At 39.2% G+C, this 24730-nt stretch overlaps 1 protein-coding gene across 3 annotated transcripts in view; it reads right to left on the bottom strand.

Annotated features, from left to right (window-relative positions):
- Positions 1–24730, bottom strand: part of LOC115209092 (proline-rich protein 5) — a 214023-nt gene that overhangs the window by 137343 nt on the left and 51950 nt on the right. For all 3 annotated transcript variants that reach the window (XM_029777213.2, XM_029777209.2, XM_029777207.2), the window contains exon 2: positions 2846–3019. In XM_029777213.2, the coding sequence (XP_029633073.1) occupies positions 2846–3019 (174 nt within the window). The remainder of the gene's footprint in view (positions 1–2845; positions 3020–24730) is intronic.

Raw genomic sequence — 24730 nt, 5'->3', positions numbered from 1 at the left:
TATTATAACTGCAATGCTGCATGATAGTGAAACATAGCCCTTGAATGCAAAGGACTTGAGAAGACTAGAAATAAATGAATTGAGTATGCTCCATTGGATGTGCAGTGCAAGTATACAAAAATGACAAAGTACAAATGTGCTGAGAGGATAATCGGGCATAAGAGGAATCAGATGTAGTGTGCAAGAAAGAAGACTGTGCTGGTATGGACATGTGAAAGAGAGAGACCCAGGAAGATGAGATAAAGCAGTGAGAGCTAGATTTCAGGACCTTGAACATCATGGAGGAGATGACTAGGGTATGGTATAACTGCAACATGTGGTTCTCAAGAAGACCTTCACAACCTAGCAAAACTAAGTCCTGTCGGTGTGTGTGTGTGTGTGTGTGTGTGTGCACAACTGGATCTTTATAACCAATCCCACCCCTCTCCAAAGACACCCTCACCACCCTTCATTTCTCTAACTGCAGCTTTTCCATATTATCATTAACCTCTCTCACTACCCAGAATATTTCACTTGATATACATCCCACATCCTTAATACTGTCCTCTACAACCACATCTTACATCAATATTTCTTATTGTCCCCACACATTGTGCAGGCCTCTCTCTCTCTCTCCCTTTCTCATACACTCACACTGTACCCAACCACCCATCATCATCTCTCTCTCTCTCTGATCCTTCCCTTGTCTACAGTACCATCATTGCTATTCTGCTGCTCTTCAGCACACACATTCTCAGCATTATTGGTCATCTACCCCTTATCCACCATTTACTACATTCACCTGTGAACTCTATCAAATCTCTACAGTTGTCACCTCCTCTTCCCTACCTCATCAACTTATCCACCCAACACTTGTTCTTCATTACATTTACCCCTTAATCCATTCTCCATCTCTCACTTGCCTCCACACTCTTGCAACCTCAACCCAGTCACACTCACAGTTCTGCCTCTATTCACTTCTACTCCCTTTGAGTATCCACACAGACACTTCATTGCCACTATTTTATATTTTCCTACTCCACCCCAATGGTTCCCCACCATCCTCTTTTTCTAAAATGTGAGGCTATGTAGCCTCTTAATACTCACTAAAATGTGAGTAGCTATGTAACCTCTCAATAACAAGAACAAAAAACTGTTCTGCTCTGGTTTCTTTTCTCATACTTTAATGCTTCATCTTCTAACATAAGGTCATTCTCCCCTTCACTTGGGGTTCAATGTCTTGCAAGTTGCATGACCACCCTACTAGAGTTGGTGGCATGAAATCAGTATCCAATACATGCTGTAAAGTGGTTGGCATTGAAAAGGACATCTAGCCATAGAAACCATACTAAAGCAGACACTGGTACACAATGCAGTCCATGGACCTGTTGGATCCAGTCAAATCATCAAATGTTTGACAGTATCTGATGATGTCATGATAAGGAGAGACAACATACATTCACACACATACAATAGGCTTCATTTAGTTTCCATCTCCAAATCTACTCACAAAGCTTTGGTCAGGGCTATAGCAGATGCTTGTCCAAGGTGCTACACATTAAGACAACACAAACCCATATGGTTAGGAAGCAAACTTTTAAACCACACAGCCATGCCTACACCTGTATAGCTCAGTTGATTGAGCATCTTTCTCTTTCTCTCTCTCTCTCTCTCACACACACACACATGTATATACACTGATGTGAGTTTCACATAGATATACCCAATCAAGCTTTATCTGAAGTACTCAACGCATAAGTGTAGGTTATGCTGTTTATTTTCACAAGGTAAAATAGGGACAGTCACTGGCCTCATAAGACTGCTTATTATAGTGCATACATGTCTAACGACAGATATAATTCCATTTTGGCCAAGGTGTCACACATCACTTTTTAGTGTTGTTAAAATGTTAAAACCAACCATACTCTTTGAGCAAAGTTAGGTAAACATCTGTGTATACACACACACACTCCCTCTCTCTGTGTATATATATATATATATATATATATATATATATGGCATGGCCAAACGGTAAAAAAAAATCTAGATTAAAAACAGTATTTATTCTGTTGTACTTTTGTGTTCTGTTAACAGTAAGTATTAAATGGAACGGTGAGTCAGATAGTGCTTTTTTATGTAGTAGAACATTAATAGCTATAAATGGAAAATATGAAGATCATTATACAAAAGCTTCATTTTCTTAGTTACATGGTTTACATGTGTATTATATCGATAAACGGGTGGAATAAACGTTTATCCGGACTAACTCTGATGTGCACCTGCAAAATGAAAAGGTGTTACGACAGCTAGGGGCCGGTATAAGTGCATGTTTCCAGGTTTCCTTTGAAGCTGTTGACTGAAAAAAAATCGATTGATAATAAAAATAATTAAAAAAATGCGGCAGCAGCAGCAATAACAATAATGGTTTTTAGTATAGGTACAATGTCATACATTTGCCGGTGGGGGTATATTACTTGATTACATCAACCCATTTCTTTACTGAATACAATCGAGACTAGAAGGTTGAGAAGCAAAGTCAACTACAGTGGGACTTGAATTCAGAATGTAAAGGGTTATAACTAAATAACGCATAGGCTTTGATCTGACGCCCTGTTTCTGAATAATAATAATAATAATAATAATAATAATAATAATAATGATGATGATGATCAGGATGAGGATGATGATGATCTTTCAATTTCAGGCATAAAACCGGCAACTTGGAGAGAGGGGGTTGTCGATTACATCAACCAAGTGCTTGACTAATACTTTATTTTATCGAAAAGATAAAAGGCAAAGATGATCTCGGCGGGATTTGTTAGTAAAAAATAAATATATATAAATAAATAAATGGTACCACACTTACGTCTGCAGTGATCCTTGTTGCTGCGGTGTGTCGGAGTGGATGCTGCTACTAGAACCGATGAGATTGGTGAAGGTGGAGGAGACCCGGTTTGCGTAGTGTTGTCCACTACTACGGGGACTTGATGAAACATTCTGATGTTTACTCCAGATTTCAGTCAAAGTGGCCAAACTATGTCTGTTCGACATATGGGGGTAACAAAAAGAAGAAAAAAAAAAACTAATCTAAACAATGAGGAAAAAACATAAAAGTTATAGCAAAAATACACGGTACAAGCTTCTGTGGTAAGGATGCAAATTAATTTTGCATCAATATGTAACAGACAGGTGCATCAATATGAAACCTCGAACTTGCCACAAATAAAAACAGACGTCGTTTTGTGGGTTATTTTTAGTTTTCAGTTAATGTATCTGCATTGCTTGATGTCAGTGATGAAAACACACACCTGCATTTCACTTCGCGCATACACACATACACAACAATATTGATATCCGTCTATATATAGATATTTTTATACATGTATGTGCGTGCGTACGAGTATAAAAGCAAATATGTGTGTCTGTATATCCTATTAATAAACTAATTCGTTGTTATACATTGAATTTTTAGTAATGGTACTTTTTGTTGTCTTTTGTTATATTCGTAATTGGTTATTATTACATAGGTAATTTTACCAAGTAGTCGATATATGATGATGAAGATGATGATAATCATAAGGTGAGATAATAGTATTTAGTAGTCGGTGGTGCATCATGATGACACAAAGTGACAGTAGAGTGTGGTATATTTATATATATATATATATATATAATATTCAGACAGAGAGAACTGAATTACCTGTTCTCTCGTCTTTAGACAATATCAAGAATACCACAGAGTTTGAATATTAATATATATATATATATATATATATATATATATACACGCGCACACACACTTGCGTGTGTGTGTACCCGTAAGAGTGGGATGGAGAAGGAAAAATTTGTGGGGTCAGTTATTAATACGTGTATTTCTTCCTTGTTTCGGTAATAACATTCGCCTCTTGCTCTGTTTAAATTGATTATTGGACGGCACCTAAATCTGCTTTCTCGTTTTATTTCTTTATTTTTCTAGTAAATATTCTTTCTTCCTTCACTTAATTCCAGTTTACAAAAGTAAAATCAAGAGTGCTGGTAGATGAAAAAAATCTTTTAAAAAGTCCATTAATTGAAAGTGTATCGACTGAATATTGATGAGAAGCAAAACTCCCTTGAAGTAAATTTGCTGAGCACATAATGCAGTTACATAGAATTGTAACAGTTATTACAGAGGCAAAAGAAAGGGAGAGGGTTGTTGCATAGAAAGACAGAATGTATCAGAGAGATAGTTAACGGCAGTTTGTAATATCAGACGTGTCACATTGAGTTTGTTGCGCTTAGAAAGTTGTGCAACATAGAGCAACTGGCTGTGTGGTTAGATTATTTATATAAATGTGTTACTGGGAAATGTGACAGAGAAGTATGATAATGATTCATGTGTGTATTAAATGGAAATCTAAGGTGAAGTGATTCTGAAAACTCAGAATACAAATGAAATATTTCGGTGTTATTTATTCCCATCATATCAGAGACACTGATCTTGTATCTTCTTTTTTGTTGTTGTTATTTGCTTTCTTTTCGATTAAATCACAGTCTGTGTTGTTTGATTTCTTAGAGTTGGTAAATTAGAAGGTTTTCCCGTTTCTGTCTCCTCTCAAAATGATGTATCTTCTATCGCTGTTCGCACACGTAAAAGGTAAGAAGAAAACAACATTTAACTATGAAAATAATAAACCAACTAATAAAAACTGCACGTAAAACCTTGATATGAGAGTTCGCGTTCCAAGAGAATAAAGTTTGTTGCAAGATTATATATTTTAAAATGTAAATATGAAATTTCAAAGAAAAATTCTGCAGGACTTGCGAAAGCAGTGATGGACGAAGTGAATGTCTTATTTTGAATGAATTCTTTTTGGAGCGTTATCTTTTCAGATGAGGGAACATTGATAAAGTTTTACGTAAAAATAAGTGTAAATATTGGAGTATGTGTAAATGGATGGCAGCTAGCAAGGATGTATGTTATTTCGTGATGGTGATGGTGATGCAGATGCTCTAACCAGACTATAAAATCTGGGAACCAGCAGGTTCTTTCTTTTGATGCTGCCGAACAGCAAACATTACGAGTTTATCAGCTACTTACTATTCCACACCCACAGACTCACCACGGTAATAGCGGAGGTAGGTGAGGACCGATCGAATGAGTGGTGGTGGTTGTAATAGTAGTAGTTACTACGACTACTACTACTACTACTATAATCAGTAGTGACTGAATGGGGGAGGCACCACGTGATGAAGGAGTAACAAAGTGACACTGAGACAGAGCAGAGGTTGTGTTTGTGAGGATGACGTGAGTAGGTGGGTGGGTAGACAGACTGCTGCATGTTATTTGGAATCTCAGCGTATTTCTTCATATTTCATTGTCGGTGGTGGTGATAGCGATGGTACTTTGTCTGAAACATGGATGCTGAGGACTATCGGCCGGGTTGGAAGTTATCTTAACCCCGGGAGACTAATGGTAGAAAAACAACGAGAAGTAACAAATGTAGAGATGGTGGGAAGCAAAATGAGACTTTAAATAAGGAATTACATTTCACCCAATGATTTATATATATATATATTTCAATGTGTTGTTGTTGTTGTTGTTATTGTTGTTGCTTAAACCTAATCGAGTAGACTGTGATCAAAAGTATTCCAGCTATGACAACCCCTCCATCTTATGAGTATTAAGAACTACATTATTAAATGGCTTTTCAGTTTTTAATACGGTATGATGAAATTTGAGGGAGATTCGGTTGCTATTTCTAGCTGATCGATCGACCACTTAGAAGCACCTCCGTTAGTACGTATTTCAGTTTAAAAATGAGGTATATAACACATAAATATATAACAGAAAATAGAATGTAACAAGGTAATATGTCACTGAAACACGCTCATACATTAAAAGATAGCTATTATCTCACATATTATGTGCGGTAAAAAGAGTCACTTGACCTTTCATAATCACAAGTATGCATTATAGATGATAGGTTCTTTTGACTTTTCAAAGATAATCTGGTATCTGAAGTAGATTTGAACTCAGAACCTGTGAATTATTGTTAACATACAATTAGATACAACTCGACACCTGTATACACAGATATATGCGTCTATATGTGACGAAGGACTTCGTCTGATTTGCAATTACCTGTTGTATATATTGGAAAAGCCGGCTCTTTATATCCCTATCCCCTTTCGCTTTTTGCTCCCTCTTATTACTCTCACGTACTCATTCACATCACTACTTCTCTTCCACTCTTACATTTTCTTCCATCTCTCTCGATATTTCTCCGTCTACTCGGCTGATGCATGTGTCGATAGCATTCTAGTTTGCTGATCTCTCCCTCGCAAACACACACACTTTCTTCTCTCTAAATGTATGCATATATGTATAATACATGTATACGTGTACGTACGCAAAAAAACAATGAATAGAAAATGCTTTTCTGATTATTTTTCCACTTTAATAATTAGCTTATCACAAAAAAGTGACACAGATTTTCTCGTTTGAAAGCGGTTTTTTTTTTTGCTTAAATAGGGAATGTTTCATTACAAGAATACACATATACCCATACATAAGCATATACATAGAGACGTACATCCACATACACACGTGTATGTATGTATGTATGTATGTATGTATGCATGCATGCATGCATGCTTGTATGTACGTATGTATGTATGTATGTATGTATGAATGTATGTATGCATGGGCGACTGTTGATCCTCCATAAACAACTTTGCCCAGACTTGTGTCTTGGAGGGAAACTTTTTAGGTGAAATCTCATAGTCATTCATGACTGAAGGGGGTCTTTACCTTTACACACACACACACACACACACACACACACACACACACACACACATACATACATTCATACACACACACACATATATATAGTGGAAATCAACTTAGACCATTTCCTAAATTCATTAAGTTCCAAGAGTCCGAGAAGTTCCTGTGCGTTAATTTGTTAAAGTGTTGCACAGCACTGAACCCACTTCACCGCAATCAGCTATAAAACCAATGGTACAACAGAGGTTGAGACGGCCAGAAACCGACTATTTCAATTTTTTTTTTCATATGCGAGTTTACCTTCAAGAAGGAAGTTCTAACGAGAACTAGAGGATCATGTGATAATTAATCCATTCCTCCGGGTCTGATCTGATCTGCTATAACAATAGTGGCTGAAAGGTGATTCCACATTCCTCAAAACCTTAGAACTGCCGTAATTGTGTGTGTGTGTGTGCATTGTATGTATTGCATTGCATTTTAAACTCTGTCTGTGTGTGTGTGTGTGTATAAAATGTACATATTGTATTGTCACTGTCCCTTGTCTCAGCCGAGGCATTATATACCAGAAGTGGCGGAAGAACCATTTGGTCAACGGCACAAATGGAATTTCGTGATCATTGGGACCCCAGTTTGGTTAATGACCAAGCAATGGCGTATGAACTAGTTTACTCGTCATCGTCTACCAATGGGTGCGACTCCCTGATCTTGCTCTGCTGCCTTGTGGATAGACTTTTTAGTCAAAGGCTCCGACTGGGGTCTCCTAAGCTAACCCCCTACTCCGGTCTAGGCAACCGGGTAGTATACGCCTACTGAAAACCATTGATCTTTTTCCCTCTTTCGCTATGGTTTGGATGGCACGAGCAGGAGAGGCTCGTCAGCCATGGTCGGCAACCTTCCTCGGAGAGGGTAACTCCGACTTCAAACCTACGGCCAGAGGATCTCGCTGTCACCGTTCCAGCTCGCTAGGCCATGGCAGATGAACCTCGTGTTTAAAGGGTGGGGCCAGTTTGCGCACATTGCACTTCACCTTAAAACTCCCTAGCGCAGGCCAAAGGGTATGTCCACGTTCTGTGACCAGCCATCCTAAAAGCCCTGCAGCGATGGCAAAGGGGCGAAAGCGGCAGGTGGAAGATGTCACTGGAATCCGTAGTCTCGACCCTACATGTAGGTGGCTCAGGACTTTGGTCACCTGGTTGTCGACCAGGAGGCGACGACACCACTCGGCAGTATCCTGAGTGACCGGGCAGCCCTATTTAGGGAGAGCACTGCCTGCTGGAATGTCAGGACCATACTTGACAAGTCTGACAGCAGCCACCCGGAACGTCGTTCGGCTCTTATAGCCCATGAACTATCCCGTCTCAACATTGACATAGCAGCTCTCAGCGAGGTCCGCTTCGCTGACTAGGGCAGCCTCAAAGAACGCGGCGCTGGCTACACCCTCTTCTGGTCCGGGAAACCATCATCTGAAAAACGTGTGTCGGGTGTAGGACTCATGGTGAGGAATTCCATCACCTCCAAACTGGAAACGTTACCCACGGGCCACTCGGACCGCATCATATCCATGCGCCTACCACCAGAGAGCAAACAACATCTCATGCTCTTCAGTATTTATGCTCCAACTCTACTGGCAGATCCTGCGGACAAAGACAGCTTCTATTCTGATCTGTGCAGACTCTTGAACAACACCCCTGCAAACGACAAGGTCCTGATCCTTGGCGACTTCAACGCAAGAGTTGGGAGGGACTCTGAGGCTTGGAAAGGATTCCTTAGAAGACACGGCGTTGGTGGCTGTAATGACAACGGGCACCTCCTGCTCGAGTTCTGCACAGAGCACCAACTTGCTATTACCAACACAATCTTCCAACAGAAAGACCGTCTGAAAACAACTTGGATGCATCCCCGGTCCAAACATTAGCATCTACTTGACTATGTACTTGTGCGCCAGCGGGACCTGAAAGACGTTCTACACACAAGAGTGATGTCCAGTGCAGAGTGCCACACCGACCATCGCCTTGTCTGCTGCAAGCTCAAACTGCAGTTCAAACCCAAACCCAAGAAGAAAGGTAACTCCGTAAAGAAACTCAACGTCGACAGCTTGTGCCAGGAGGAAGTGAAAATCAAGTTCCAAGCAGACCTGCAGTAAAGACTAGACGAATTCCCCTGCACTGATGACACCACCCCAGACACCTTGTGGGAGAACCTGAAATCAGCCATCCTTAAGACATTTATGGAAGTTCTCGGGCACACAAAGAAGAAAAAGAAGGACTGGTTCGATGAAAATGACAAGAGATTCAGGAATTACTAGCAAGGAAGAGAGTAGCTCATCAGGCCCACCTCGCACAACCAGTCTGTCTTGTAAAGAAACTACCTTTCGACGCGCATGCAGCACCCTACAGCGAAAACTCAAAGAAATGCAGAACGAGTGGTGGGAGCACTTGGCGTGGAGAACCCAGCTGTGCGCTGACCTCGGAGACTATAGAGGCTTCTATGAGGCTCTGAAAGCAGTGTGTGGCCCCACCCACCTGGTTCAGAGTCCCCTACGCAGTGCAGATGGACAGTACTTCCTCACCGATAGCACCTACATCCTCGCTCACTGGTCCGAGCACTTCCAAAGCCTCTTCAGTGCTAACCGTACCGTACAGGACGCTGCCATCCATTGCATTCCTCAACTTCCACTCAAAGAGGAGCTCAACGAACCACCCACCCTCGAAGAAACGATTGAAGCCACAGGACAACTCAAGAGTCGCAAAGCAGCAGGAGTTGACGGCATCCCACAAGAAATCTGGAAGAATTGAGGTCCGACGCTCCATGACAAGCTCCATGATTTTCTTGTCTGCTGCTGGGAGCAGAGCAAGCTGCCACAGGATCTTCGCGACGCCGTCATCATAACCCTGTACAAGAACAAGGGTGAAAAGTCTGACTGCTCCAACTACCGAGGAATCATCCTACTCTCTATCACCGGCAAAGTACTTGCCAGGATCCTGCTCAATAGGCTCGAACCAACCATCGCTGAAGAAAATCTCCCCGAGAGCCAGTGTGGCTTCCGAGCCAACAGAGGCACGATGGATACGGTGTTCGTCCTCCGCCAACTTCAGGAGAAATACCGAGAACAAAACAGGGGTCTCTATGCTACTTTTGTCGACCTCACAAAAGCGTTTGACACAGTGAGCAGGACAGGACTATGGCTCATCCTATAACGACTTGGCTGTCTCACCAAGTTCCTACAGATGGTGATCTAGCTGCACGAGAATCAGCGTGGTCAGATCAGACGCAATGGTGACCTGTCGGAGCCCTTCCCCATCTCCAACGGCGTGAAGTAGGGTTGTGTCCTGGCACCGACTCTCTTCAGCATCTTCTTCAGCATGATGATCAAGCATGCAACTGAAGATATGGAGAATGGGGATGGAGTATATGTTAGGTATCGTCTGGATGGCAGCCTCTTCAATCTACGGCGCCTCCAAGCCCACACCAAGACCCAGGAGAGGCTGATCCGAGACCTTCTCTTCGCAAACGACGCTGTCCTTGTCGCCCATCGCCCACACAGAGCGAGCTCTGCAGCGCATCACGTCCTGCTTTGCAGACGCCTCACGGTTCTTTGGCTTGGAGGTCAGCCTCAAGAAGACGGTGGTACTTCACCAACCTACACCCCAAGAGGAATACAGCCCACCCCACATCACTATCTGCGGTACCGAACTGAAATCAACACATCAGTTTACATACCTGGGCTGCATCATCTCATTCGATGCAAAGATCGACAAAGAAATTGAAAATAGACTCTCTCAAAGGCAAATAGGTCCTTTGGCAGATTGTACAAACGTGTTTGGCACAATAATAACATGAAGAACAAAACAAAGATCAGTGTCTACAGGACCGTGGTTCTCACCACTCTTCTCTACGGCTCAGAGAACTGGATCAATTACCGCAGTCACATCCGTCTCCTCGAGCGCTTCCACCAGCGATGTCTCCGCACTATCCTCAACATACAAGGGTGTGACTTCGTCACAAACATTGAAGTCTTGGAGCGGGCCGAGATCCCCAGCCATGCTACTGAAGTCCCACCTCCGATGGGCAGGGTATGTCTCCAGAATGGAGAACCATCGCCTTCCTAAGATTGGGTGAGTTTACGAAAAAAACAAAAGACGAAGACAGGTGGTGTACAAAACAAACATATGTATTAGTATAACGCTCAGGAATAGAAAAAGTCTTTTACGTTTCGAGCCTACGCACTTCTACAGAAAGAGACACAGAAAACAATGAGGGAAAAAAATGTGTGTAGTGGCTAACGAACTATCATGGCGCCTTCATAAGATTGCCCAGTTTGGCGAACTTTCCACCGGCAACCGTGTGAGAGGAGCTCCGAGAAATCTCTAAGAGTATGTCGTATTGACCACCAATGCTGGTCAGACCTGGCTGCGGACCGTGATGTCTAGCGTCACACGAGCTTCAACGCAGTCAGCGAGTTTGAGGAACAAAGAAGAGATGCGCTTAAAAACAAGAGACGCAGGAAGAAGGCGCGAGCCGCCTCTGACACCATACCGGATGTTACCTTCGTCTGTGGACACTGCTCACGGATCTGCCTTTCCGTATCGGACTTGTCAGACATTAGCGTGCATGCACACGACGTGGACAGCCTTCCTGATCTACGTTTGCGAAGCCGAGCCATGATGGTATATATATATATATATATATATATATATATATATATATATATATATATATATACACATGCATACATATATAACTTTGATAGGTTTCGGCCAGAATAGGCCCAGGCCATGTCTAACTCAATAGCACCACCTGGTGAAGTTTTTTAGTCAAATATGGGGCACCATAGCCCACTCTAACAAAGAGTTATTATTGTTGGAGACATAACCGGGTGTAGGAGGTCGGCCTGGGAGTTTTTGAAGAAATTTGTCCAGTGAACACTTGGATTTTATGGGATTCGTTTCCGTTTTGACGCATTTTGGTATGGTATTAAAGAGAGCTGGACCAGTTGAGGTAAAGGAATTGTGACGTAATACTACTATGTGTACCGAGTTGATTTTTGTAGTGGGCGGAGGCCAAGTCTTGGATGGATTTTAAAATTGATGCTATCTATATATAAATATAAATATATTTGTATATATATATGTGTGTGTGTGTGTGTGTGTATGTATATTTATATATATATATGTATATATAAATATATATATGTGTATATAAATATATATGTATATATAAATATATATATGTATATATATATATATGTATATAAATATATATATATGTATATAATTATATATATGTATGTATATATATATATATATATGTATAATATAAATAATATATAAATATATGCATATATACATACATATATGTACATACCTACATATATATAAATATATATATCTATATGTATGTATATAAATACACACACACATATATATATATATTATCCGAAGTGTACAGTATTATATATCCATTACGGCTGATCTCACCAATCGGTTTCGCGCCAGGGATTGTTGGGTAACAATTCGATTATGTAACCCTGCATTCGTCAGAGGTAGCCGATGTGGAATGAAATATGGCGAATGCTCTGTATTGTTGGTGAATAGACACATCTAGTTTGCAGTTGCTGTTGGTACAAATAGGAAAAAACAGTACTCAAAATATGAGTATAAGTATATTTTTGTTAATATTTAGCAGAAGCAACAGTGAGTTTCGTGCGTCATTAAACTAGCCACAGGTCGAAGGCTTGACTAGTTTGATAAGTGCCAACACACGAAACTCTCAGACCTTGAATCACTCTGTTACTTCTGTTAAATCTGGTAGCCCAGATGCGACTTGGGTACAAGAGCACATACAGGATGGTATTATTGAAGAGATTAGCACGCGGGCGGCGCTGGATTAACCATTAAGCAAAATAAACGTGTGCTTAGGGCATCAAGGGAAGGACGGGGCACCACAGAAATGGTAAATGGTTTACGGCACAAAAGAAATCACTTTAAACTTGCTAAAATAATATTCAGGGTCCCTTTATCTCTACTAAGTATAGATGCAGATGTGTTTACCTACGATTAATTTTGAGGATCTGAGCAAAGACTTCGCAATTCAAAAAAGTAGGAGAAAACTTTTCAAATATAAAGTGGGAGTATACAAAAATAAACACTATTTTCCCTCTTACTGTTTTGCTTCGTTTTGAAAACTAAAAAATTATTCTATGGTTTGTTATTGTTTATATTTTGAATTACATTATCTGGGGGGAGGGGGGGCACCAAAATTTTTTAAGTGCTTAGGGTCTCGATGGGTCTTAATCCGGCTCTGCACGCAAGGGTTTGTCCTGCTGTGATTTGAGCACCTTTTTAATCGAGACAAACGCCTTCCAGTATGCTCTGACTCGGTGCAAGATTTCTGTGTTCATGACTCTGGATATATTTACTGTCTGTCTTAAATAGATGTACTCTTTTACCTCCTCAGTTTCATCGCTTTCCACCACTTTTGAGATGTTTTCAGACTGCGTGTTTTCTCGTGCAATGCTGAAATTTGGTGTCCAGATCTGTTTGTATCATCTGTGGCTGATCTAATGTTTCTGTGATGAGCACGATATCGTCTGCGAATTGGGTAGGACGGTGGATGTTGACGCTACCTTTCGTTGATGCTGACGCTACCTTTCCAGTCAATGCCGCTGATGACTATTTCAAGACATGCAGTGAAGAGCTTTGGAGAGTTGGTATCTCCTTGTTAGACGACCTTCACATACGCACGCATTCCTCGCCACACATATATACATGCATACATACATACATACATACATATATACATACATACATACATACATACATATATGCATACATGCACGCATATATACATACATACATACATACATACATACATACATACATACATACATACGTACGTACGTACACACATACAGTTACTCTATCCAGATCACAAGTTCAGATTCATACCTGTAATTATTGGGGCTCTGGGATATGTAACACGCTGCCTAAATACCAATCTTGAGAAATTGGGCTTCTCAAAACCTGAAAGAAGAAAGCTAATTCGAAGACTACATATTCAATCCATCACTGAGTAGCGACGCACCTCCGATTCACAGACGCCCCATTATCATACTTGTCCCATTGAACTCATCTTCACCCACCTAGACATTATGCTCGTTATCTTCGTTGCTGCTTTCCGCCCCTCCCATACTGTCCATGATGCCAACTATGCTCCCTGTTTCTTCAGTTCTTGCTCCTCCGTCTCCTTCGGTCTCCCTTTCACCCTGGACATCGTCTCTCTTTACGCCGTCATCACTGACGACGAAGACCTCCAGACTCTTTAACACTTCCTCGACATACATACTACTCTATCCTAGTTATGTCGGGTCCCACATATAGTCCTACTACAGATCTATACAGCTGCTAAACCGTCGACTGTTTCAGCACCTCTTGTCTTTCTCTAAGAGGAGCCAAACACTTTCATTTCCTTTGTCGGTTCTCTCTCCGATACGTTCCTTCGTTTTCTTGACATCACCATCTCCATCAACCACTCTCACGCTCACCATCTCCGTCTTCTACAAACTCACCGACACCCACTCCTATCTTAACTTGTCCTTCTCGCACACCACCCACACCAAGTGTTCCTTCTTCTATTCCCAGTGCCTCCATCTTCAATGCCTCTGTAGCAATAACTACGACTTCGAGATGCAGGTTCAGCATATGGTCTACTTCTTCATTCGCCGTAGCTACTCACCCTCTTTTATCCATTCTGCGTTCTCCTACGCGTGTTGTTGATTGCACCTCAACTTCGCGTCCGAAATCCCCTTTCACATACAACGTACCATTCTTCGTTTCTTCCGCTGATTCCATTTGTTCATATCATCACCAGCTTTTGTTCCTCTTCCAGCCATTCCATCGTAAACATCGCAGACTCCTCGTCTGTGGCTCCTCTTTTCTCAGTGCTCTGTCCTTTCCTAGATCCCTTCCCAGCTCCCGTACCCGCTGCAATATTTCCCCTTCCTTTATAATACTACCAACCTATCGGACCTAATCATTGCACCTTTCACATTAGGGATTCCTTTTGCTGCACTTATGCGTGTATATATACACGTAGAGGTTGGTACGTACATATATTTATATATATATATGCATATGTTTTATTTATTAATATATTATATGATGGAACGCACGCATCCATTTCTAAGTAAGATTGTTCTCTCTCTCTCTCTCTCTCTTTGTATGTATGTATATATATATATATATATATATATATAAGTAAACTTATATATGTGTAATCCAAATTTTACCTACATTGCACAAAACGGGCGCCGATGTTTGACAGGTTGGCAAAGCACTTCGGAGATACCCGACTTGGCAATGGACCTGTCTCTTGACATACACCAGTTATGTAACCTTCACAGACATTTTAGCAGTGTTTCCATATACATATATATAACTCATGCTAGCATGGAAAACGGACGTTAAACGATGATGATGATGATTATGATATACAGGATAGGTGTAAAGTAACTAGGTATTAGAAATTGCTTATAGAATTTTAAGTATCACTGAAGTCATAACGAAAACATTTTTTAAACAGGCAACACTAATGGGAATTTCTTATTTTCTTGTCATATTTCTTATTTTCCAGATAGCTGGTCACTTGACTGTTTAGGAGCGAGCTAAGATAGCAGCACGCTATGAAGTGTGAAATTTCCATTGTTTTGGTTCAGAGATGGTGCTGTGCCTGGATAGATAAGCATGCAACACTACGTCCGGAGACAATAAAAAGTTGTTATGCAAACCGGATGTGGTTGGATGGCCACTTCTTGCATCGTTCACAGAGTCCATGGTCATCAGATTTACATAACTTTTTATTGTCTCTGGACGTAGTGTTGCATGCTTATCTATCCATGCACAGCACCATCTCTGAACCAAAACAATGGTACTTCACACTTAATAGAGTGCTGCTATCCTAGCTCACTTCTGAACAGTCAAACAACCAGCTGTCTGGAAAATAAGAAATAAGAAATAAGACAAGAAAATAAGAAATTCCCATTAGTGTTGTCTGTTTAAAAAATATTTTCGTCATGACTTCAGTGATTCTTAAAATTCTATAAGCAATTTTTGATGCCTAGTTACTTTCAGCCCACCCTGTATACGTGTGTTTTATTAGTTTTATTGTAAACTATTTTTGCTAATTTCCTCTTGTTTTTCTCTCTCTTCCTGAACTCACAACTTCCCTCACAAACTTACACACACACACTCACACACACACACATACACACAAACCATAAAACAGAAGATTCAGTTAAATAACATCATAAATTACATGATGTTTACATGTGTTTCACCAACATATACTTGTACGTTGTGTGGTAATCATTACAAAGAAGATTGCATAATCGCCTTAGAACACCAGATCCTCAGAAGAAAATAATAATCTAATCCATTATTTATTACCAACAGATAAGTACACACTTTTGAAACCTGATTGCAGGACTTTTCTATTGCATGTGGATTGGAAATTTTCTGTAGTCTGCTAAAAATACATGGATAGAACAGAGTTGTAGAAGCTATAATTGAAACCAAGTCAAGGAAATACGTTTTCAAAATCTCTTGTAACTTTCACCTTTGACAATACAGTGGACCATTTATTGGCTTGTTGGATCAGTTTTTAAGCTTATATATCCAATGAGGTTACAGTTCACAGTGGTTTGAAATAGAAATATGTAAATCGATATTAATTAAAGCTAAAGATCAATGGAGTCAGCAAAAATTATAAGCTTCTTAAGCAGATGCATTACAGCATTTAATCTCATCCCTCAATTTTCTTAGTTCGAATCTTGCTAGAGCTAATTTTCTTTTATGCTCCCTCTAGAGCTATTAAAATAAATACCATTAATATACTGAAATCTGTGTAACTGACTACACTCTTCCTTTTGCTTGAGAAATCAATATTAAATAAGGGTCTAAAATATTTCTAAAAAAACTGGATGTTGTTGAATTAGGATTGAAGATTTGAAAGATGTTTATTTTTTTTTATGCCACTATTGTTTGAAGAGCAGTACTTTCTTTATATTCATTATAAATTAGATCTTATTTCATGTCAAAAGCCAGATATTCAGTGGTAAAACTACTTACAGCCATTAATAGCAAGCTGCCTCAACACTCATCTCATTTTCACTCAATTATTTGAAGCTGTGTGTGTATGTATGTGTGCCTTATATATGTGAATAGAAAGAGAGAAAGAGAAGAGTGAGAGATAGATAGACAAACAGAAGATAGACAGATAAAACAGAAGATAGACAGACAGACAGACAGATAGATACACATACATACACACACACACACACACACACACACAAATACACATCTTAAAGTACATCAGATTATAATAGTTAACAGCAAAGTGTAGGTGTATATAGATATATGCAATATACAGGGTAGGAAAGACAGAGTGTGTGTGTGTAAAATAGAGCTAAGTGCTACTGTACCATTGAATAGAAGCTAGCACACTTGGAATATGAAAACATCTGACAAATGTTCACAACATCAACAACAATATCAGAAACAAAAGTAGCAACAACAAAGATAAGATTTTTTTTTTTGTTAATCCAATGTTCTTTTGTTAGAAGAAAGGTAAAGAGTCAGTTGAATACAGAAATAATATTTATAGAGTGCTAGAACTGCTTAAATTCAGAAATGCTGCTTAATAGGTTTGGAACACATTCTCAAAGAACGGTGACTGGTGTGTTGATTCAGTGACAATGCAGTAGAAACTTCTGAATAACAGGTGGTGCATGGTAGTAGATTTGGATATCTCAATTAAACTGGACAGCTGGGAACTATCAGGAAAGGTATATCCCAATATTTAGTAGCTTTCATGGAGAAAGTCATGTTATTGTATCAACAAATTGAAAATGACATTATGCCCAGAGCAAATATTGGTAAGGCCTTAATATAGAGGCAATTAGATATAGACTGCTAATTAGGCAATTTGTTTGCCATATATGAATAAAATTCTTATTATTTTTTTTACTTTAGGGAATATGCACAGCAAATGTTCTGAAACACTAAAAGTTCACTGGAAAACATTATAGGAAATACTTTGATTGCTTGAATTCTGGTTGTTTCAGTTCTTTTCTCTCTCCTTTCCCGATCTCTCTTTCTCTAAACATGTAGGTGAGTTTCCTAGATAAGTTTCATAAGCTCAATTATTGTGAGGAGTGAAGAAACTAGTATTTTGAGTACTTACTTTTCATCTAAGTGTAGGAGGATAGAAAAAGTGTTGTTGCTTTGGTAGTGAAAAAGTGAGAGGTGAAAACCAAATACATTTATTTTCACACATATTCCCATATATTTATAAGAATCAAATTTTGAATGACACCATATCACTATTGAGACAGTGAAGCGTTGTATTGAATAAGGTGGCAACAGGGGAGGTGCAGTATTTTAAATATATAATTCATCTTTGATCTGCTGGCTCCAATATGTTAATGAGAGAACCTCTTTGAGATTGCTTGTTCACAAGATCTGCTTGGTCAGAGTGAACTTGGAGATAAACAAAATTTGATTCCAACAAACAGAAAAACTACACCTATCCTGTTTGAATTTAATCAAAGACACCAAATAAATATTTCAGAATGTAACTAGGAAAAGAATTTACAAATGCTTGTTATTTTGGAATATAACAACTGCAGCCAAACTTATAGACATAGTATTTGAATTGAGTCTGTGAAGTTAAAAGGGTATTTTTTTCTAGTTTCTGTGCTCATGCTAGAGCTCCACTATCAATACTTAGATAGTTCACAATATAAACAAAACACAAAATTTAACTAGATAGTATTAACTAAATAAAATATTCTACAACCGATGCTGACAACCGATGCTGGTGTGTTTATGTCCCCGTTACTTAGCAGTTCAGCAAAAGAGACCGATAGAATAAGTACTGGGCTTACAAAAGAATAAGTCCCGGGGTCGAGTTGCTCGATTAAAGGCGGTGCTCCAGCATGGCCGCGGTCAGATGACTGAAACAAGTAAAAGAGTATATATTGTAGAAAACTACTGTTTGCATTTAATTCAGTGAGTTTCAGGAGATGGGCATCTATTTGTATTTAAATGATATAATAATAAAATGTATAATTTCAATAGTATATACAATTAAGTCACCCAAAATGTCACTCTGAAATTAGAATGAGAAAATAGAAAATTCTTTTGATTATCTGCACAGCTGGCTATCCACCATAAAACTGTTTTACACCCATTTTTCTTCTTCCATATTAGTAGGGGAGGGTGGGCTTTGCTTTTTTGACAAATGTTTTTACTGCTAGATGTACTTTTTACCACTAATCACTCAATCAAACAAAGGTGGGAACTATTGTTTGTCAATAAGGCAAACTGGAACAAGCAATGTGCACTGCTCAAGAATACAAGATAATCATTTTTAACTAGACCTTGTGATCAGAAGCTCAATCACTCTAATTCACACATTACTAACTAGAAAGAAATATGACATAACACAGAAAAACAAAACCTTCTGTATATCACAAAGAAATATTTCCTAGAATTATTTTGCAGCCATCCTCCAAGATTCCTGGGGTATATAATTAGAACATTACGTGCATATCCATAAAAACCAAAACCAATAAATGACTATTTAATTACTTTATTGTAAATAAATGATCAATTTGTGACTTATTACATTAACCAGATGAATTATCCTTCACGTTTTTATCACCACTGCCACCACCACCACCACCACCATCATCATCATCAACATTTTGCATTCATGTTCCATGTTGGCTTAATATACTGTAATTTGAATCTCTACAATGACAGCTTAGTAGTTAAGTGATTAGTTGGGCATCCAATTGTAAACTCCACTTACTTCAACAATATACAATAAGATAGGAAAATAGACCTGTAAGTTACAGCTTGTTGCTCACCCATCTGCAGGTACGCTCAATCAGACCTAACCTAAGCTGTACAAGAAAATATTCAATAGGCTGCGGAATCTACTCTGATGCTTGTAGTAAATATAATGAGCTTTAATGAGAAAAAAATTAATGGGAGCAATCCATAGAAATAAATAAAAAGAACTTGATAAAAATGCATTAAATGAAACTAAATATAAATTGTTAGTCTTGTCATACACAATGTCATATACAGTAAATTTCAAGGCAGAGATGTGACCTGTTTCAATTTACTCGGAAATAAATATTGTCTTAAGAAGAAATATGTGCTGTTGCATAGTTTCCCCTCAGATTTACAGCTATTTTTAGTTTATATGAATCACTTCCATACTTTATTACATGAATCAGAGTAATTAACCATAATGATTTATTTCCTAAATATTTAAATCTGATTTTTGTCCTTTTGCTAATGATAATAATATTTTATGTGGATACTAATTTACATACAATAGAAAATGCAGTTCTATATTTAAGAAATGAGGAATTATGTACATTATTTACATTATTTACATTTGACGGGCATATGGCATAGTGGTTAAGAGCACAGGCTACTAACACTAAGATTTCGAGTTCGATTCCAGGCAGTGACCTGAATAATAATAATAATAATAATAACAACAGCAACAACAACATCGAAAAAAATACCTTAGGAATTAGAACCCAGGCTCAAAATTTCCCCAAGACACCTGATGAAGGCTGGAGGGTATATCAGCTGAAACGTTGTGTTAACAACAAACAAGATGAGGACAAATATCCATCAAATGTAAATAGAAAATGTCTAAATATATTATGAGCTTAAATGAATCAATTCATTGCTACTAACAAGCTATCACTAAATGCCAGTCAATTCAAATGATTGATATTCTATTTACACATGAAACCAGTTTATAATATAATTATCACTGTCAAACTTTATAATGAGATGTTGAATGTTTAATTATTATACGTGATGATTGTTTGTGACAAAATCACAACATCAGGCATAAAAACTATGCAGAGTTAATTTCATTCTGTCTAGTTTATGTTATAATGTGCCTCAAATTGCTAGCATTTTTTACTGAGTAATTTTAATTCATATCTTATTTATTGAATTCAAGTAAGATACTTAACATCCAGAGAACAACTTTAAATCCATCAGAACTTCACATAAAGAATATTCTCGGATGTTTGATTTTTAACTGTTCCATGCTACATTGATCCAGCTACACTTACCATCTCTAGTTCCTTTGGATAGTTTTTGGAGAGAAGAGCTTGGTAGCCCCAATGAGAAGAGAGTATTCATCTTTTACTCAATTAAGTCATTACTGCAGCCATGCTGGGATACTGCCTTGATGGAATTTAATTGAGCAAATTGACACCAACTTTTTTAAAGTCTAGTACTTTATTATATTGGTCTCTTTTGCTGAATTTCTAAGTTATGGGAACAAAAACAAACCAACCCTAAGATAATGTCAGGCACTTCAGTTTCAAATGGGTTTATTGGAGTCTTTAGTTCACACACACACACACACACACACTGTATACATACACATTTTCCACACTGGCATGAGATAGACAGGTTGCTTTGGTTGCAATGAGCACTTAGAGATACTGCTCTGACCAATATTCAAACAATAAGATGAATACTTATACTCTTTAGTATAAGATGAATACTTATACTCTTTAGACTTCTCAAGAACAGGAAACCTTTTGTGCTGGTTCCATGATAAAGTGCATCCAGTACACTTTGTAGTGATTCGTGATGGAAAAGACACTCAGTCATAGAAACCAAACCAAAAACGAGTTCTATGTGCAAGACATGTTCCTTTGATTCATCGAGGGGAGCAGAAAAATCTGAATAACAACTGATATGGACCTGGACAAACCATTCAGTCCATGCCAACCAAAAATTTAAAAAAGAACTCGTCGAAAGAGTGAGAAAAATTTCGTTCAGAGTATTTATATACTATCACACTTTAATAATAAAATACATTTCAACATTATAATAACGAAACTGAGACATATATGTTTCTAACAGAATTATGTCGGTGAAGCCAAAAATATTCCACTATTGTCATCACGTGCGCGCGTAAAGGTGTTTGAAAAGTATATCTCATTGTTGTTCTTTCGTTGTTTCACTGAAACCTAACATGGCATCTTTTTACAACTGAATTAAATACGCCATTTGTAGTTGAGGAACACAGAGCAGCACTGGTTACATGATACGGACCATCGAACAGGTAGTGAGCGTGCCAGTAGGCTAACGACCTTGACCACCTGCATCTGTTGGCGCTTGAATTGCACACGCACACAGATACAAGCATACACTCACATATATGTGCGCGCATACACACACAAACACTCTGTCGCGCACACACACAAACGAGGATGTGACAATATTTAACGTTCCTTCACTTCCTCCGCAGTTTCTTTCTTTGATTTAATTCCACCCTGAACTTGGGAGCTATAGACTGGATTTTGAAGGGCAACTAATGTAGTGAAGGAAGGGTAAGGGATGAGGAAATGTTATAACTACCCATGTAAACAACCAGCCTGGCAATCCTCTAAACAACACAGAAAAAGACAAACCGGCTGTTGTAGATTGGTTACAATGAAATCATTTAGATTAAAGACATACAAAAGCGCTATTGATTCAATAGATAAAGGAAGATATTTAATACATCATATTATGTTATATTATACCACCATAATAGCATAGTCTGATGGAACGGGTGGTGGTTTGAAGGTACAATTGACGTAGTATTTGTCTGTATGTTTATGCGAGTGTGTAAACATGTAGAAGTGGAGGTACCCACGTTTATTTACTGTTTTTAATACATGCACAAGGCGTGACTTTTCTTTGCGAGAGGAATGTGTTAGCCGATTAAATCGACTTCACTGCTTCGGCGGGATTTGATCTCAGATCGTAAAGAGCCGGCAGAAATACTGCAGGGTATTTTTTTTCTGACACTTTAACAATTCTTAACATAACGTAACTCACCAACACATCCCACTTTAATCCCTGGCTCACAGGCATGCTATCTCCTCTCTTCTCTACAATAGACTCTCCGTACCCCCACTCAGCACATATTGTGTTAACCTCCTACCTAGCGTCACACCGTCTACCGCACCTTGCCTCCCCTTTTCAGAAAGTTGACTTTTTGGACTTTTGGTCCTTCGCCTGCTTCGAACTGTAACTGACGTTAAGTCCGTCTTATTGGAGTTTCGGCTTCGGCCCGGGTTGATGTTGACTGTGAACTGTTGAATTTTTGAACTGTTGGTTGTAGAAGTTATTACTTTTTTGAATGTTTTGACGAATTTTTGTCGTAATTTTGAAACACATAGCTTGTTGGGCGGGCTTGTGGTTTTTGTTGTTTCTCCTCTCGCGCCGGATAGAGGCGGAGATGCTGAATGCAGGCGTGCGAAAGAGTGGTAGCTGCACAGCAGTAGCTGGAAGGGTGAGTGTAACGAGCGAAACGAGGTTCGAATTGAGTGAGGTTGTTATACCTATTGATGAGCTACGAAAATGTGGGGAATTTGCCAAGAGGGGAGGGGAGGCAAGGTGAAGCTGAGCCCTCCTGAAGAGTTTTTGGCAGAGGTGGAAGGGAAAACTGTTGTTTATAGGACACTCAACATGAAAGAAGGAAGGATGGAGGTGGCGAAGGGGGAGGATATCGAGGGGTGTCTGGAGTGTGTTAAGAAGGTGACTTTTTACACCCGTGGAAGGAGGTTCGGTGTAGTGGAGGTGAGATTCGTCTCCGCGGAGGAAGCAGTGGGGAGCTCCACTATGCCTATTGGAAGTGAGGAGTGGAAGCTCCTGCCAACTTGCTTGGGTAGAAGAATAGCTAGAGTTAAGGTTGGCAGGATTCCTCCGGAAATGAAGGAAGAATGGATAGCGGCGGCAGTCCTATCAACTACAAAAGAGCCCAGCATTGTGTCAGCTACAAGAACGCAGAAACTAAACATGGGGATACGGCCTCGAGTTGTTGCTCCAGATAACTATGGCCGACAAGAACGAGATTCCAGAGATAATTGAACTCCCGGGTGAGAGAAAACTAAATGTTTCAGTAAAGGGGAGACCCCTCACTTGCTACGGATGTGGACAGAAGGGGCACGTGAAAAAGAAGTGTCCCCTAAGCACAACTGAACCAAACAACGAGAAGTAATCACGTCGGAGCACGAGGGTGCAGCAGAGACAGAAGAGATAAGTGAAGTGGAACCAACAGAGACCGAGGGTGAGTTCACCCAAATTACCAGAAAGAGAAGTAAGGGTAAATCGTCCTCGAAAGCTGTCAAAAACAAGAGGAAAAAGACCCCAAAAATAGCAGACAGAAAGTGTCACAACACAGCAAAGTAACAAAGACGCTCCCAGCGTGCAGAAAAAGAAAGAAGAGCAGGCCACGGAATGGAAGGAAGAATATATTTTAATATACAAACCAAATGTAGAGATTGAGAGAACTATAGACAGATTTAAAGAAGTAACAAGAATAACGATACCTGGATTCCAAGATAAAAGTATCTTAGGAGACAGGAAGAGGTTTAATTTTTTGAAAAAATATCATGGAGATAACATTAAGATAACACCAGAGAGGGTGAGGTAAAAATATCTGCCCCCAGTGGATATAGACGAGGATATGATAACATGGGTTACAGACTGATAATTAATTGAACTGTAACGAACAATAAAAGATTGTGCTTGAGGGTGGGGCTCAAGCAAGGACGTCCATCCTCATTTTATACAATTATCATTTTCATTCGTTGTTATGTTTATATCCCCACTCGTACTGTCTTGTCTGCCCTTGTACCGTCCCTATCTGCGTTTAGTGGCTAATAAAGAAATAGACCTGTAACTGATCAATACTAACGTTAACCGTAACGATCTCACCGGTTTCGAAGGTCCTGTGGTACTTAAATTAGACGCTGGCGCTCCCTCGAGAACGATGTAAGCTCACAAGGAGGACAGCAGATATTAACCAGGGAACAAGGTGTTTAGAAAAATCCTGGTTTTTCCGAGACAAACTATTTAAAACAGGTTCACTGCTATA

The sequence above is a fragment of the Octopus sinensis genome, linkage group LG3 (assembly GCF_006345805.1).
Source record: "Octopus sinensis linkage group LG3, ASM634580v1, whole genome shotgun sequence".
Classification (NCBI taxonomy): domain Eukaryota; kingdom Metazoa; phylum Mollusca; class Cephalopoda; order Octopoda; family Octopodidae; genus Octopus; species Octopus sinensis.
This window is presented reverse-complemented; position numbering and strand designations above follow the sequence as displayed.